General features: G+C 43.9%; 1 protein-coding gene across 4 annotated transcripts in view; it reads left to right on the top strand.

The window, feature by feature from the left end:
- nav2b (neuron navigator 2b) overlaps positions 1 to 13,180 on the top strand; it is a 75,714-nt gene extending 62,534 nt beyond the window's left edge. For all 4 annotated transcript variants that reach the window (XM_076269397.1, XM_076269396.1, XM_076269399.1 and 1 more), the window contains 14 exons: positions 165 to 421; positions 2,500 to 2,672; positions 4,007 to 4,160; positions 4,637 to 4,793; positions 5,135 to 5,232; positions 5,450 to 5,545; positions 5,952 to 6,120; positions 6,480 to 6,715; positions 7,028 to 7,191; positions 8,763 to 8,834; positions 9,556 to 9,752; positions 10,059 to 10,177; positions 10,513 to 10,716; positions 11,024 to 13,180. In XM_076269397.1, the coding sequence (XP_076125512.1) occupies positions 165 to 421; positions 2,500 to 2,672; positions 4,007 to 4,160; positions 4,637 to 4,793; positions 5,135 to 5,232; positions 5,450 to 5,545; positions 5,952 to 6,120; positions 6,480 to 6,715; positions 7,028 to 7,191; positions 8,763 to 8,834; positions 9,556 to 9,752; positions 10,059 to 10,177; positions 10,513 to 10,716; positions 11,024 to 11,149 (2,222 nt within the window). In that variant the 3' untranslated portion in view covers positions 11,150 to 13,180. The remainder of the gene's footprint in view (positions 1 to 164; positions 422 to 2,499; positions 2,673 to 4,006; positions 4,161 to 4,636; positions 4,794 to 5,134; positions 5,233 to 5,449; positions 5,546 to 5,951; positions 6,121 to 6,479; positions 6,716 to 7,027; positions 7,192 to 8,762; positions 8,835 to 9,555; positions 9,753 to 10,058; positions 10,178 to 10,512; positions 10,717 to 11,023) is intronic.
- Positions 13,181 to 13,216: the final 36 nt, after the last annotated feature.

Here is a 13,216-nt window from a genome sequence, read left to right as displayed (position 1 = left end):
CTACATGTAAACATAAAGCAGCACACACCGCAGCGGCCATATATCTGGGCATTGTGGTATGAAAAGTGTATGTACAGTATATTGGTTTGATGTTTGATGGGTTGTGATGGTTTTGGAGTCTATTATGCATCTTTTAAAAAAATAATTACCTCCCAAATGTCCAGGTCCTTCAAACTCAGCCAGTGGATCTCCGCAGTTGCAGCCACCACCGCACGTGCCGTCACAGTCTCAGCCACAGCTCCAGCTGCAGCCCCAGACGCAGGCCCAGATGCAGACGCAGACGCAAACGCAGGCGGACCTGCGCATCCACAGACAGCACTCATCTGACAGTGTGTCCAGCATCGCCAGCGCCACAAGCCACTCCAGCGTGGGCAGCACCCTGGAGCTGGACGCCAAGAACAAGAAGAAGAGGAAGAACTGGGTGAGCGCCTGCACACACACTTTTTTTTCTCGCTCTACTTCTCTTTCATTTTTCTCTCTCTCTCTCTCTCTCTCTCTCTCTCTGTCTGTCTCTTCTCATCCCTCTTGCTTGCTCTCTGTTACTCTTGTTACATTTTCATCAGCTAATCTGTGTGCTTGTCTGACAGCAGTTTTCACAGTTTTCATTCTTATACAAAATCACACTTGGACTGAAGTTTGAACACGCTAAACTCACATAAATGCCATTCTCTTCCAGCAAGGGCACATGTACTGACCTTTCTTGAATTGAAAAAAAAAATTCTGATATTGTATCTGATTTGTTTCTCAAGTGTTCTTGCTGTTTTCTTTCCCTCTCTCACTCTGTCGTCTGACTGTCGTCCGCCTAGTCTGCGTGTACTGGAGGAAAGGTGAACGAGTTGGTTGTGCTTTAGTCGTGGTGTTCGTACCCTCTAGCAAATAGAGCTTCCTTTGTGTATTACACATGACAAACCTGACAGCCAGTGAATTTAGCCTTAAGCTTTGTCGTTGTAGAAACAGGTTTGTCTGTTGGCACTCACTGTGCTTTTGAGCCTCTTTGTCTCGTCTGAAATGGAGGCTGTTTTAGAGACCTTCCTCTGTGTGGTTTGAATTCTCAGGTTGCTGTGCGTTTTTTAACTCTGCCCTATTTGCCCTCCCAAACAGACCGTGTCGTGCGTGGGGGTTAAGGTGCAAGGCGACAGCGACATCGACTATGTACGCCTCCTATTCAGAGTCATTTGTGTGTGTACTTGTGTGTGGAGGTTAGATTGTGAGGAGACAGTGCAGCCATTCAGTTATTCGACCCCAATGGGATCTGGCAGGAGAACATTTTCCACCAAAACAATATGGTGGAAGAAATGAAACAAAATAACAAAATAAGTTTCCTCCCAAAAGTGGTTGGATAATCGATTGGTCTCACTCACTTACTCACACACTCACTCATTCGTAAAAGTAAGGAGGTGTTTTGTTTCCGAGCTGGGCATAGATGATTTGCTTTCCCTTCCTTTAGTGGTTTCTCATCTGAGCTCAGAGCAATCCTCTCAGCCACTCGGTATTTAGCATGCCTGGTCTGGTTGCATCCAAGGTTGTTTATGTGACTGCTTGTGTCGTGTTCAGTATCCCTGCTAGCCAGATGTCCAATCCCTCCCACCTCCAACGAACCCCAAGTCACATTTCTGTGTCATAACATGCACAGACTTCTTGGGATGGGAGTGCAATGCCCAGATGTGAACTCTGCACTCTGTCCTTGATGTCAGCTAATAAACTGTAGCATTCCCTTAGGCCTTACACTCCCTCTTGCCATAGAACAGTGGTGTGTGTGTGGGGGATTTGTGGTCCGTGGCTGTAATAGACTGTAGTTCTCCTGCCGTATTGTGGAAGTTGGCAATGCGATTTCCCTGCAGGGAATTATGACAGCGCCATTGCCAGTCCAGAGCACATTCTTCCACTCTCGCATCAGCTCCGCTGCCTATAACGGTAATGATCAGTTTCTACCAGGATATGGGGTGATGTTTTCAAAACTCTCTTCTCCCATTTCCCTCTTTGCTCCTGCTGCATGGCAATCTGTAGGTTTATGAGGTAAGGTCATTGTTTTCGCCAGAATCTTCTCCAGTACAGTGACCTACGCATGCCATTGTGTGTTATTCAGTAAGAATTTTTGTGTGGATTATAATTTAATTTTGGTCACAATTGTTACGTGCTTTTTCAATCGAGCTTTTTGATTGAATTCCCTTGATCATCATTTCTCCTCTTTGTATATATAACGTTGTGTGTCCTCTATCGAAAGTAACTGCATAAAACACTAAATGTCACATTGGAAATGTATACAAATGTATACATGATTATCCCTCAACAGATCGATATAAGTATGGCTTGTGTGTCTTGCATAATATAAGATCATAAGTTGGCCAAACATTCGAATCACAGGTTTACAGGCGTTTTGAGGACTTGCTTGTCATGTTGCGCTTTGACCAACGGACGGTGGCTTTGTAGAGGACACAAAAGATGTAGGTATCATGTGAAATCACTTCCTTGAGTATCTCTCCTCTCTCTCCCCCTCAGCTACGGAGCTCTTTCAAACAGGCCTTCACCAAGAAGAAGTCACCCAAATCCGCATCGTCCCACTCCGACATCGAGGAAATGACCGACTCCTCGCAGCCTTCTTCCCCCAAACTGCCCCACAACGGACCCACCTCTTCCGCCCCCATGCTCCGGACCTCTCACTCCAACTCTCTGTGAGTTTCACCCTCGTTACACCATCTCTGACCAGCCGGCCTTAAAGGCCCATTCACACCAAGAACGATAACGATAACTATAAATAAATATCGTTCTCGTTAATATGAATGACGACGTTCACACATAAACTATAACGATAATGACATGAAGAACGATATCGTTGGGGATCACTTTCAGAGCGATTTTCACAACGATAAAATGCTAATAGCCAATCAGAACCCATCGAATTTTAGCCGTCACATTTATTAACACAAGGAGAGACTTTGTTTATCGTTGTTCAGTGTGAACGCTTTTATCGTTATGGTTATAGTTATAGTTATCGTTATCGTTCTTGGTGTGAATGGGCCTTAGACATGTGCACACAAGCTTGAACTGACGAAGGGCTCATGCAGTTGCCAGTGTGTCTAGAATGCACATTTGGGGGGAAAAAATGAGAGGTCTGAAAGTATGCTCGCCCTTTAGACTGTGGGCTTGATTACATACATATTTATTTCAATTTTAATCTGACCAAGGGATTAAGACCAAGTATGTAGAGGTTGTTTGGAATTTGGAAAGAGACTTTTTTGGAAATGGCGTCATATGTATTTATATCAGAGGGTTATTATTTCAGAAAGTTATGGCACTTTTCTGAGGCATATGGTTGTGTTTCTGTTGTTTTGCTGTTGTTGTTTACACTTTTTGAAGAGAATACAAGATTCTTGCCATGATGCAAGGATTGGTACAAGACATGCCAGTTTTGTTTAATAGTGTTCTTCTCTTGTCCATGTTTTTGTCCGTAGCCCTGTCCTCACCCCCCTGCCTGCTCGAACGCGAGGCTGGGGCAGTAACAGTGCTCTCATGAGGACAGGCTCTCTGGCTCGGTAAAGACAAAACAAAAACAGGACAACCCCCCTATCAATCTCCTGTGCTTTTGTGATCCAGATCCATAATCATTCAAAGAAACTGCCAATTTGACCCCCAATAATCCCCAAACCCAATTATCACTCAATTTTCCTCCGTTTTTAGTTGACGTGTGCTGTAATCACCCCCACCCCACTCCTAATCCAGCTTTAACTCTGAACCAGATGATTTCAGTGATTTAAATAATCGTTGTGAAGTTGTGGTATGCATCCTGCCAGGTATTGGTTTGCCAACAGTCTGTAATTGGAAATTATATGGAAATTATATGGAAAGTTTTGTTTCCTTGACGGAAAGACTCAAACTAAACCCTGGTCGGACCGAGATGGTGTGTGTTGTGATTCTGCTGCAAAGTGCTAACACTATCCTAGGATAGCAAAGGCTGAGTTTAGCTTTGAGAGCCTGTGTGATTGATTTCATTTGGTGTTGTCGACAGGATCTCCGAGTGCGTGGACACTGACGCCGAGACGGTCATGCAGCTGCGCAGTGAGCTGCGGGACAAAGAGATGAAACTGACCGATATCCGCCTGGAGGCCCTGAGCTCCGCTCACCAGCTTGACCAGCTTAGAGAGTCCATGAACAACATGCAGGTCAGTCACAGCTGCTTGACCACCTGGGAGCTCTGTGGGCCTTTGTCATCCATCAGTCTCATGCTTGGATTCTCAAATAGCCATGCAGCCAACACCTAAAATGTTCAGACATGACAAAGAGTTAAGACAAGTCCTTATTATATGGAAAGCAAATGGAAAATCTGAACACTTGCACTTAAGAATAAAAAAATATGTCCATTAATCAAGGCTAGTACCATGTTGCGATTGGACAGGCAGAATTCACAATTTTAGTTTGTATTATACACAAGCTATTATGTAAATGTAAATGTAAATCAGGTTTCTAGGCCAGACATACTTACCCCATACTTATCCAATCTGTGAATTAGTGAGAATTATGAATTAGTGTGAATTATGAATGAGTAATTATTGTATTGGACAGTGCACTGAATTTTAGGGTTTGTGTGTGTGTGTGTGTGTGTGTGTGTGTGTGTGTGTGTGTGTGTCCGTGTGTGTAGGGTGAGATAGAGAAGCTGAAGTCGGAGAATGACCGTTTGAAGATGGAGTCTCAGGGCAGCTTCAGCAGAGCCACTTCCCAGTCGTCCTCCCTCAGTCCCTCTCTGCCAGCGCTCTCCTCCCAGCAGAGCCTCAGCCTCAGCGAGTCCACCAGCCTCGGTGTGTGTGTGTCTGGATACCCACGTGCTTGTGTGTGTGTGTGCACCAGTGCGTGTGTGTGTGCGCTTTTCTGTGTGTGTTTGCTTGTGACAGAAAGAAAGACAAATTGTTTATCTGCATGTCTTATGCATGTCTACTTCAGGTTCTTTTAGAGGATGGCATGTACAGAAAAACTACATGTATTTGAACACATTCGCAACTATTCACAAAAGTCATGCATTAAGTAATGGCAATAACAACTCCAAGTCTGTTTGAGTTTATGTAATTACATACACATGAAGGGCCTTGCTGCACTGAGCGCCTAGCTGCTAGCATGCTAACTGAGAACCCTGAATCTGCAGACATGTTACTGGAGGACTGTGGAGATGGAGGCTCTAGGAAAGAGGGCCGGCGTGTGAAGATCGTAGTGAGTTTGGAGGACGAGGCCAAATGGAAAGAGGTCAGAATTGGGTCAAATTTTGCTTCCTATTTGAATGTCACTGAATATCTTGGTATGTGTTTTTAAGTTTTAGATTACAAGTAATTATTTATATGTTTAACTTGACATAAATACAATTTTTCTTATTTTTCTTCCTTATTTGTATATTTATTTTTGGAATAACTCTCTTAGCCCTCTTTGCTTGTTCTGTCTAATGTTTCGATTCTGCCTTGAATAGGATTGTAGCCCTCGTCAGTTCCTGATCGGCTCTATCGGTGTCAGTGGGAAAACTAAATGGGATGTGCTAGATGGCGTGGTCAGACGTCTCTTTAAGGTAAGCTCTATACTCTGGTGTTCCGCTGGTGAACATGTACTTAAACTAAAGCAAGATACGTGCCATCATGTTTTGAACTATGGATCATTTTCACATGTTTGGAGAACTTTGACACTGTTTATAGATAGCACTACATAGTTTATTTGTCAATCCATTACAGTGATTATCTATATGTCTATGTCACCTCCTTTGTTTTGCTTCTAGTTTGTACTCTATACATACTTATACTCTATATATACATTACAGTCCATCCCTTTAGAACACACACAAAATCACCAACAAAGCAACCTTACTAGGCAAAATACCTCACCAAAATACCTCGCCTTAGAGAGCCTATCATCTGGCAGGTAGTAAATCATGTGGTAGAATCTGACATATCTCCTCTCTTGTCTTTCTTGTCTCTCAGGAGTGCATCATCCATGTTGACCCGGTGAGCCAGCTGGGTCTGAACTCTGACAGTGTTGTGGGCTACAGTATCGGGGAGGTGCACCGCACCAGCGGGGCAGAAACGCCCGAGCTGCTGCCTTGTGGGTACCTGGTGGGGGATAGTGACACCATAGCTGTCAAGCTTAAAGGTAGGTGTGTCCTACTGGGAAAGTTTTAACGTAAACTGTAGGGGTGTGTGTGTTTGTGCAAGACTTGTCATGCAAAAGATGAGTCACTGCAAAATGTAAACTTAGTGTTCTGGTAATGAATCATGTAGGGGTTAGACAGATCGGATCGCCCGTTTCGTCCTGGTGCACTGTAATTTCCCAACTATTAGCCGAGGTTTATACATTGATTTTGCAAAATTTCCTCAGCTATGATGTTAGTACATGGGGGCAGTTAATATGGTTTTGTTTTTTTCAACTTGCATAAAACACGGTCCTGCGGTTTATACTCAATGCGGCTAATACACAGGAAATTACTGTAACCCTGGTCTGGCCCTGTGCAGGTGTGCGCGAGAGCAGCACGGACAGCCTGGTGTTTGAGACGCTCATCCCCAAGGCCATGCTGCAGCGCTACGTGTCGCAGCTGCAGGAGCACCGCCGCATCATCCTCTCCGGCCCCAGCGGCACCGGCAAGAGCTTCCTGGCCAGCCGGCTGGCCGAACATATGGTGCTGCGCGAGGGACGGCCACTCACCGATGGAGCCATCGCCACCTTCAACGTGGACCACAAGTCCAGCAAGGTCCGAGCCTGACCATCTGTACTCCTTAATGTACAGCTTCATGGGTTGGGGTTTGGGGGAAAAAGGATAAAAATACATACATAATATAAATGTTTGCGTGTCCAGAACTGCACACAGTGATGTTTAACTAATACTATTGCCCATATGAGGCATTATCATAAAGCAACATCATCCATTTGAAACAGTCATCTTAATCATAGATTAACCGTATCCATCACTTACATGTGTAGGGATGACCATCATTTTACTGATACTGTTAGATTAACCATATCCAAGATGGCCATCATTTGATTGCTGTATTGCCCTCTGCAGGAGCTTCGTCAGTACCTGTCTCACCTGGTGGACCAGTGCAGCAGTGGCAGCGTGAGTGTCCAGGCTGAGGACAGGCCCCTGGTGCTCATCCTGGACAACCTGCACCACCTCAGCTCCCTGGGGGAGATCTTCAACGGCCTGCTCAGCGCAAAGCACCACTACTGGTGAGCACAGCAGAGCAGAGCACTCCACAATCCACACCCGGCAATGGGCCTGGGCCATGGAGGCATTATATAGAACCAGAGAGAGGGAGGAAGTAGCGCCCCCATTTGATTTCAATGGCCCATGCTAGGCTAGCTACTTCAGCCAAAATTAAACTCAATAGGGTGCCACCATCTTTAAAAATGCTGTGCTCACTTCTGGCCACATTTTCACAAACAAGCAAAAACAAACAAAAACAAAAACTAATTACGTGCCACATCACAGATGACCATAAATTATGTTGTTCATGTGGATTGGCAGATCATCTCGGGTTCAAAACTGCCAATCCGCACAACATATCCAGATACATATCCGCACAACATATCCAGATACATATCCGCACAATATATCCAGATACAAATCCGCACAACATATCCAGATACATATCCGCACAATATATCCAGATACAAATCCGCACAACATATCCAGATACATATCCGCACAATATATCCAGATACAAATCCGCACAATATATCCAGATACATATCCACACAACATATGTTTCTTGTCCTCCATTAATGTGGCACCTAATTGGTTTGTTTGTGAAAATGTGACTGGAAATGAGCACTTGTCAGGCTGTTAAAGGAAAATTCCGGTTTAGGCCCTTTTCTGGTTTGTTTTGGATGAACTAGAGTGGTGGACACCGAAATTTTGAAGATTGGTCCTGTCTCGACTTTTCTGACTCGTTTTGAATCGCCTTTGACTGCTCAGGGTGGCTGCCAACAGGCATACTGTAGTAGGCTAGTACTCAAACATGTCCTAAAACAACCCTTAATGTTCGTTTTCAAAACTGTGCAACTCACCGAGTGGTTAGTGGTGTTCGTTGATGTTCCAAAACAAGTAGCGTAGCGAAATACAGTTTCTGTCGTGTTTTATTTGGCATTTTGTAAAATCCCATTGATTTCTGTTGGAAGACTCATTGCACGTTGATATTACTGCGCCACTCTCTATGCTTCAGGTTCAAATATTGAGAGGAAGTTTATACACGGTTGTGAGGTGTCTGAATAAATAGTTCCACAATAGGCCTAGCAAATAAGATGGCTGGAAATCATACATTGCGCCGATATATTTGCTTTTAATAGTCAACGAACTCCACTAAATACTCGGTGAGTTGCACAGTTTTGAAAACGAACGTTAAGGATTGTTTTAGGACATGTTTGAGTAGCCTACAGTATGCCTGTTGGCAGCCACCCAGTCAAAGGCGATTCAAAACGAGTCAGAAAAGTCGAGACAGGACCAATCGTCAAAAATGTCGGTGTCCACCACTCTAGTTCATCCAAAACAAACCAGAAAAGAGCCTTAAAGTGCTAAAAACCGGAATTTTCCTTTAACTGGCTGTAGTTACGCCTCCAAATCCTGACCCCCCTGGCCTGGGCAGTGAACCTGCTCTGTGGTTGTATCGAACTTCCTCTCAAATGTACCAGAACTTATTTGGAAAGCAGGCCAAAAGAATCAGTCTGGCTGATTTAGGAGATAAGGTCTATTAAAATGTCTTGGCGCTGTAAATAACTAGTCTCCTCTCTGCTACACACAGCCCTTACATCATCGGTACCATGAATCAGGCCAACGCTTCCACCCCCAACCTGCAGCTTCATCATAATTTCAGGTAGGAACCACTGTTTTTGGTTATATATATTTCTTTTCTAATACAGCCATGTCTGTCTGAGCTTTTGTACAGTTTTTGTGTGTGCTCAGTAGGATGTGCTATTTTCAGGGGTATCCACAAGAGGGCAGTGTCTCCTCAGATGCCCATCTGACCCTTGCTGCTCTCTAGGGGCCCTTCTGCCTCCCCCTGTTTCTAAGCTTATTCTCGACATCGCCGTCACGTCATTTCCTCTTGACATGAAGCATTGTAATTGTTCATTGCAAATGCACAGAACTATTCTGATGAGTTTGATAGAACAGCTAAAGCGCTACAGTCTGAAGTTTTTTAATTCACACAGTTTTCCATACGTTTTTTCCAAACCGGAAGTGGTGACAATGTCGAGAATAACCCTGGAGTTGGCTATGAAACCTACCCAGACATCCTCTCTGAGTGTCTGTGGCTCAACAGTTAGTGAGGTTCCCCCTCACTGTAAAGCCCTTACTGTGTCCTGTTAAAGCGCTATATAGACCCTTTCAAGAGAGTTCCATTATCAGCATCATAGTTGGCCCCACAAGGCTTCCGTTTTAACATTCAATATATATGTTATCTTAATGCAGAGGAAGTAGATTGGAACCAAATAGACCGTTCAAGCATTGTTTTTGTTTTTATTGTTGAAAGGGTCTATAGATACAAGTTGTTGTTGTTATCGTCTCTGAGTCTGACCCTCTACGTGTTCCCGCAGGTGGGTTCTGTGTGCCAACCACACCGAGCCGCTGAAGGGCTTCCTGGGACGCTTCCTCCGTCGGAAGCTTCTGGAGACGGAGATCAGCAGCCGCACGCGGAGCGCGGAGTTGGTGCGCGTGGTGGAGTGGCTGCCCTGCATGTGGCACCACCTCAACCGCTTCCTGGAGGCACACAGCTCCTCCGACGTCACCATCGGTGAGAGACACCTCGCTCACGTGCATCAGGAACTCTCCCTTCTTCTTTTAAGTGATTTAGGAATAGCATTTTACACAATGAACAAAACAGGACAAAACCACTGATAACAAAAGTAACAGCCCATAAAGATGAAAACTTTGTTAAAATGCACTTATCAGTATTTTTGACTGTCTAACACATCAGACATTGTTTCATAATGTTCATAATGTTCTTTTGTCCAGATTACATTCAAAGTGCATAAGAAAGGTTTTTATTTAAAAGCTCCTCTATGTTGTCTGATGTCCTTTTCTCGTTTCACCCCTCCAGGGCCGCGGCTCTTCCTCTCCTGCCCCATGGATGTGGAGGGGGCGCGGGTGTGGTTCACAGACCTGTGGAACTACTCCATCATCCCCTACATGCTGGAGGCAGTCAGAGAAGGACTACAGGTACCAGCACTCACACCACTTCAAAACGAACACACAAGTCAGAATTTGTAGTCTACTTTTTTAGGCCCTTGCTCACTTGCTGAATATAGTATTGAAAAGAATATAGTATAAAATATAGAATATAAATACTATACACACTATAATAGCGTGTATACTCTTTATATTTTTGTATTATATTTATGATATAGAGTAGACAAAAATGTTTTTTTTACTGTGCATAAATTCTTCATCAGACACTGGCACATAGTGATCAGAAAAGTAATATTCAAAGTAAAACAGCCGAGCTTTTTGAAGTGTAGCTTGACGCTGAAGCTGAGTGTTTATTTCCCGGTCAGCTGTATGGGCGCAGGGCCGCCTGGGAGGACCCTGCCAAGTGGGTGATGGAGAGCTTCCCGTGGGCGGCGAGCCCTCAGCAGCACGAGTGGCCGCCGCTCCTGCAGCTGAGGCCCGAGGACGTGGGATTTGACGGCTACTCGCTGGCCCGTGAGGGCGGCCACAGCAAGCAGGACACTCAGGGAGAGGCCGAGAGCGACCCTCTAGTAAGACATCTCTTATCACTGACCTCTGAGTCACAGTATGATTAACAGCACAGCAACGCAGTCATGTCCATCATGCTCATGTCCCGCATGCTCAGAGCTATGTGAGCGAAAATAATTGATTCCAGAAACGTTGATTTAGCCTCTTAAGATATACAAATCAAAGAAGAGACTAAAGAGATGGTTCGGGAAACACACCTAGAAAAGTAAACAACTTTAGTAAGGTGTATCTTTAGAGTTTTCGTAATGTTTTTAGAGACAATGTTATGGGAAAAGCTGACCCTGGTTGTTGTGATGTCTTTTCCCACAGATGAACATGCTGATGAGACTGAAGGAGGCGGCTCATTCCACAGGCCCTCAGAGCTGCGACAGCGACTCCAACAGCAACAGTCACCAAGACAAAGTGATCGACTCGTCTCTGGAGTCTACACTGTGATGTCCAGACAGCCTGTTCTCAGCAGTGACAAACTGAAAAAATACTAAATATCAAGCAATAAGAGACTTGCTTCTTTCTCTTCCTGAAAGGACTACAGGTAAAGCAGAGATTTTGGGAGGGACGGTGAAGCACAAAACGGTAAAAGCAAATTAAAGTGACACAACTATGAGGAATTTCAGTGTTTGCTCTGCGAAGTTCACATCATGTTACATGTTTTTTTTTTTTGGTGAACAACACAAATATGAACTGTGAACTTCAACAGATTCAACAGAAAACCAGGGTCATTAAAACTCCAACCTGTAAGTGTTAATGCAGGTTATAGTAACATTTACATCACGAAATTATGTGGGCCCCACTGTGACAACTTTTCATTTTTATCTATCCCGTTTCAATCAATACACTTTTGTTTCATCTTTTTTCATTAACGCATGTCTACAGTCTTTGGACATGCCTATACCACCTGCAGAGTATGCAGTGAAACAATCTGGCAAACCCCACACACAGAGTAACTGCTACCTTCAGCTCACCCTGTGTTGCTCAGTCATCGGACCAGTTAAGATGCAGTGACATCACAGTCTTTAGATTCAAACTTCTACAGCCTTTTGTACTTTGTATGCACATTGTTCGCACATTTTCACAAAACTGAAATTGAACTGCATCGGTCTGTTGGCCCCTGCTCCCTGAGCCGGATTCACTGAACCACCCTGTTGTTGTCTGCATCTACTCGCGATGCCTTAGTGCTTGTCTAGCAGAGACGAGAGCACCTGTTCACCTGTTCCATGTGAACGTAGTTACAGGGCTGTACACGCTAGTGCCTCAGCAGTGCTCTGGTGTAGGTAAAGGATAAAAATACAGAAATACCTTGAGCCCCTCTGATGCTGAAGTGGTGGTCTTCCCTGGTCAACTCCAGCTGGGTGATCGGGACCTTGATCATGTTGTTTGCAGTCTGACTGAGGTGTTGAATCACACTGATGTAATAAAAGTTTTTTTTTATATGGAAACAAGCACACCTATCGGAGCTGAACCCAGGGCAAGGCACAGAGAGAGCCTTGTGGCATTGTAGGTGGTCAGATTTCTGAACAGCTTTGTCTAACATGAGAGTGCGTTTATCCCAAGTGCTGACTGAAGAGCTGAAAGCACCACTGGTTTTGTCAGCTGGAGAAGTTCCTGAGACTTTAGAAGCACTTTTGGGGGATCTGCACATGTTGTTCCCAGCTCTCCTTTGAACTGAACTGCTGGCGTGCCTAGTAGTTCGCTTGGAAGACTTAGCGCAGTCCCCATTTGCATTAAGTATAAATGGAGTCCTCAGTGTTGCTTTAGTGAAAGTGACTGCACTTTATTCCCTCAGCAGATGAAGTGTCTTAAGATCCAATTTCACTCATATTACGCCCCTTTGAATTCATTCACAGAGTCTCCGTGGGCTGTTTTATTGTTGTTATTTTGAGTGCTATATATCTATCTGATAAAGAAATCTATGCAACACCCATTCTCCTTTTTTTACATTTTATTTGGACTGAAACCAAACAGGTACCCCGCAGTTTTAGGAACTGCTAGTGTTTGTTGTGCCGAAAGTTCATTGACATGTGAATTCTCCCTAACTCTTTTCTTTGAGGTTTTTTGTTTATTTTGTTTATGTTTTTCTTTATTTGTGTTGTTGTGTTGGACTACCATATCTTTGTGTTTAAGAATGTTAAGGTTCATTTAATAAAAAATACGAGGGAGGAGTTGTTGACCACATTGTTAAGATGTTTGAAAAGTTGTGTTTGGGAATTGAATCATTAATTGTGTAGTGCAATTCGTTTTTGTAAATTTTTCTTGTATTTGTAACATACGTTTGTAAATATCTGATTTCAGATCTACATTTTGAGAACTTTTTTCTAACAACTTTTAAGAGAGGTAGGCCATGTTTTTATGTACAGTGCTCAACAGTAAGGTTGTAGATTTTCAGTCACAGTGTAAATTCCATGGCAATAAATATTATCACTGTTGGAATTCTTTGTTTTTGTATATTAAAATGCATCTGTATTGAAAGGTTTTGGGTGCATCTCTGTTCTGAAACGGGTTCAG

This window comes from Alosa pseudoharengus, unplaced genomic scaffold (assembly GCF_046254945.1).
Source record: "Alosa pseudoharengus isolate Yale_2024_CS ecotype anadromous, Long Island Sound unplaced genomic scaffold, YU_APseudo_1.1 YU_APseudo_1.1_scf_10, whole genome shotgun sequence".
In the NCBI taxonomy this organism is placed as follows: domain Eukaryota; kingdom Metazoa; phylum Chordata; class Actinopteri; order Clupeiformes; family Clupeidae; genus Alosa; species Alosa pseudoharengus.
Note: the sequence above shows the minus strand (reverse complement) of the source record. Positions and strands in the feature narration are given on the sequence as shown.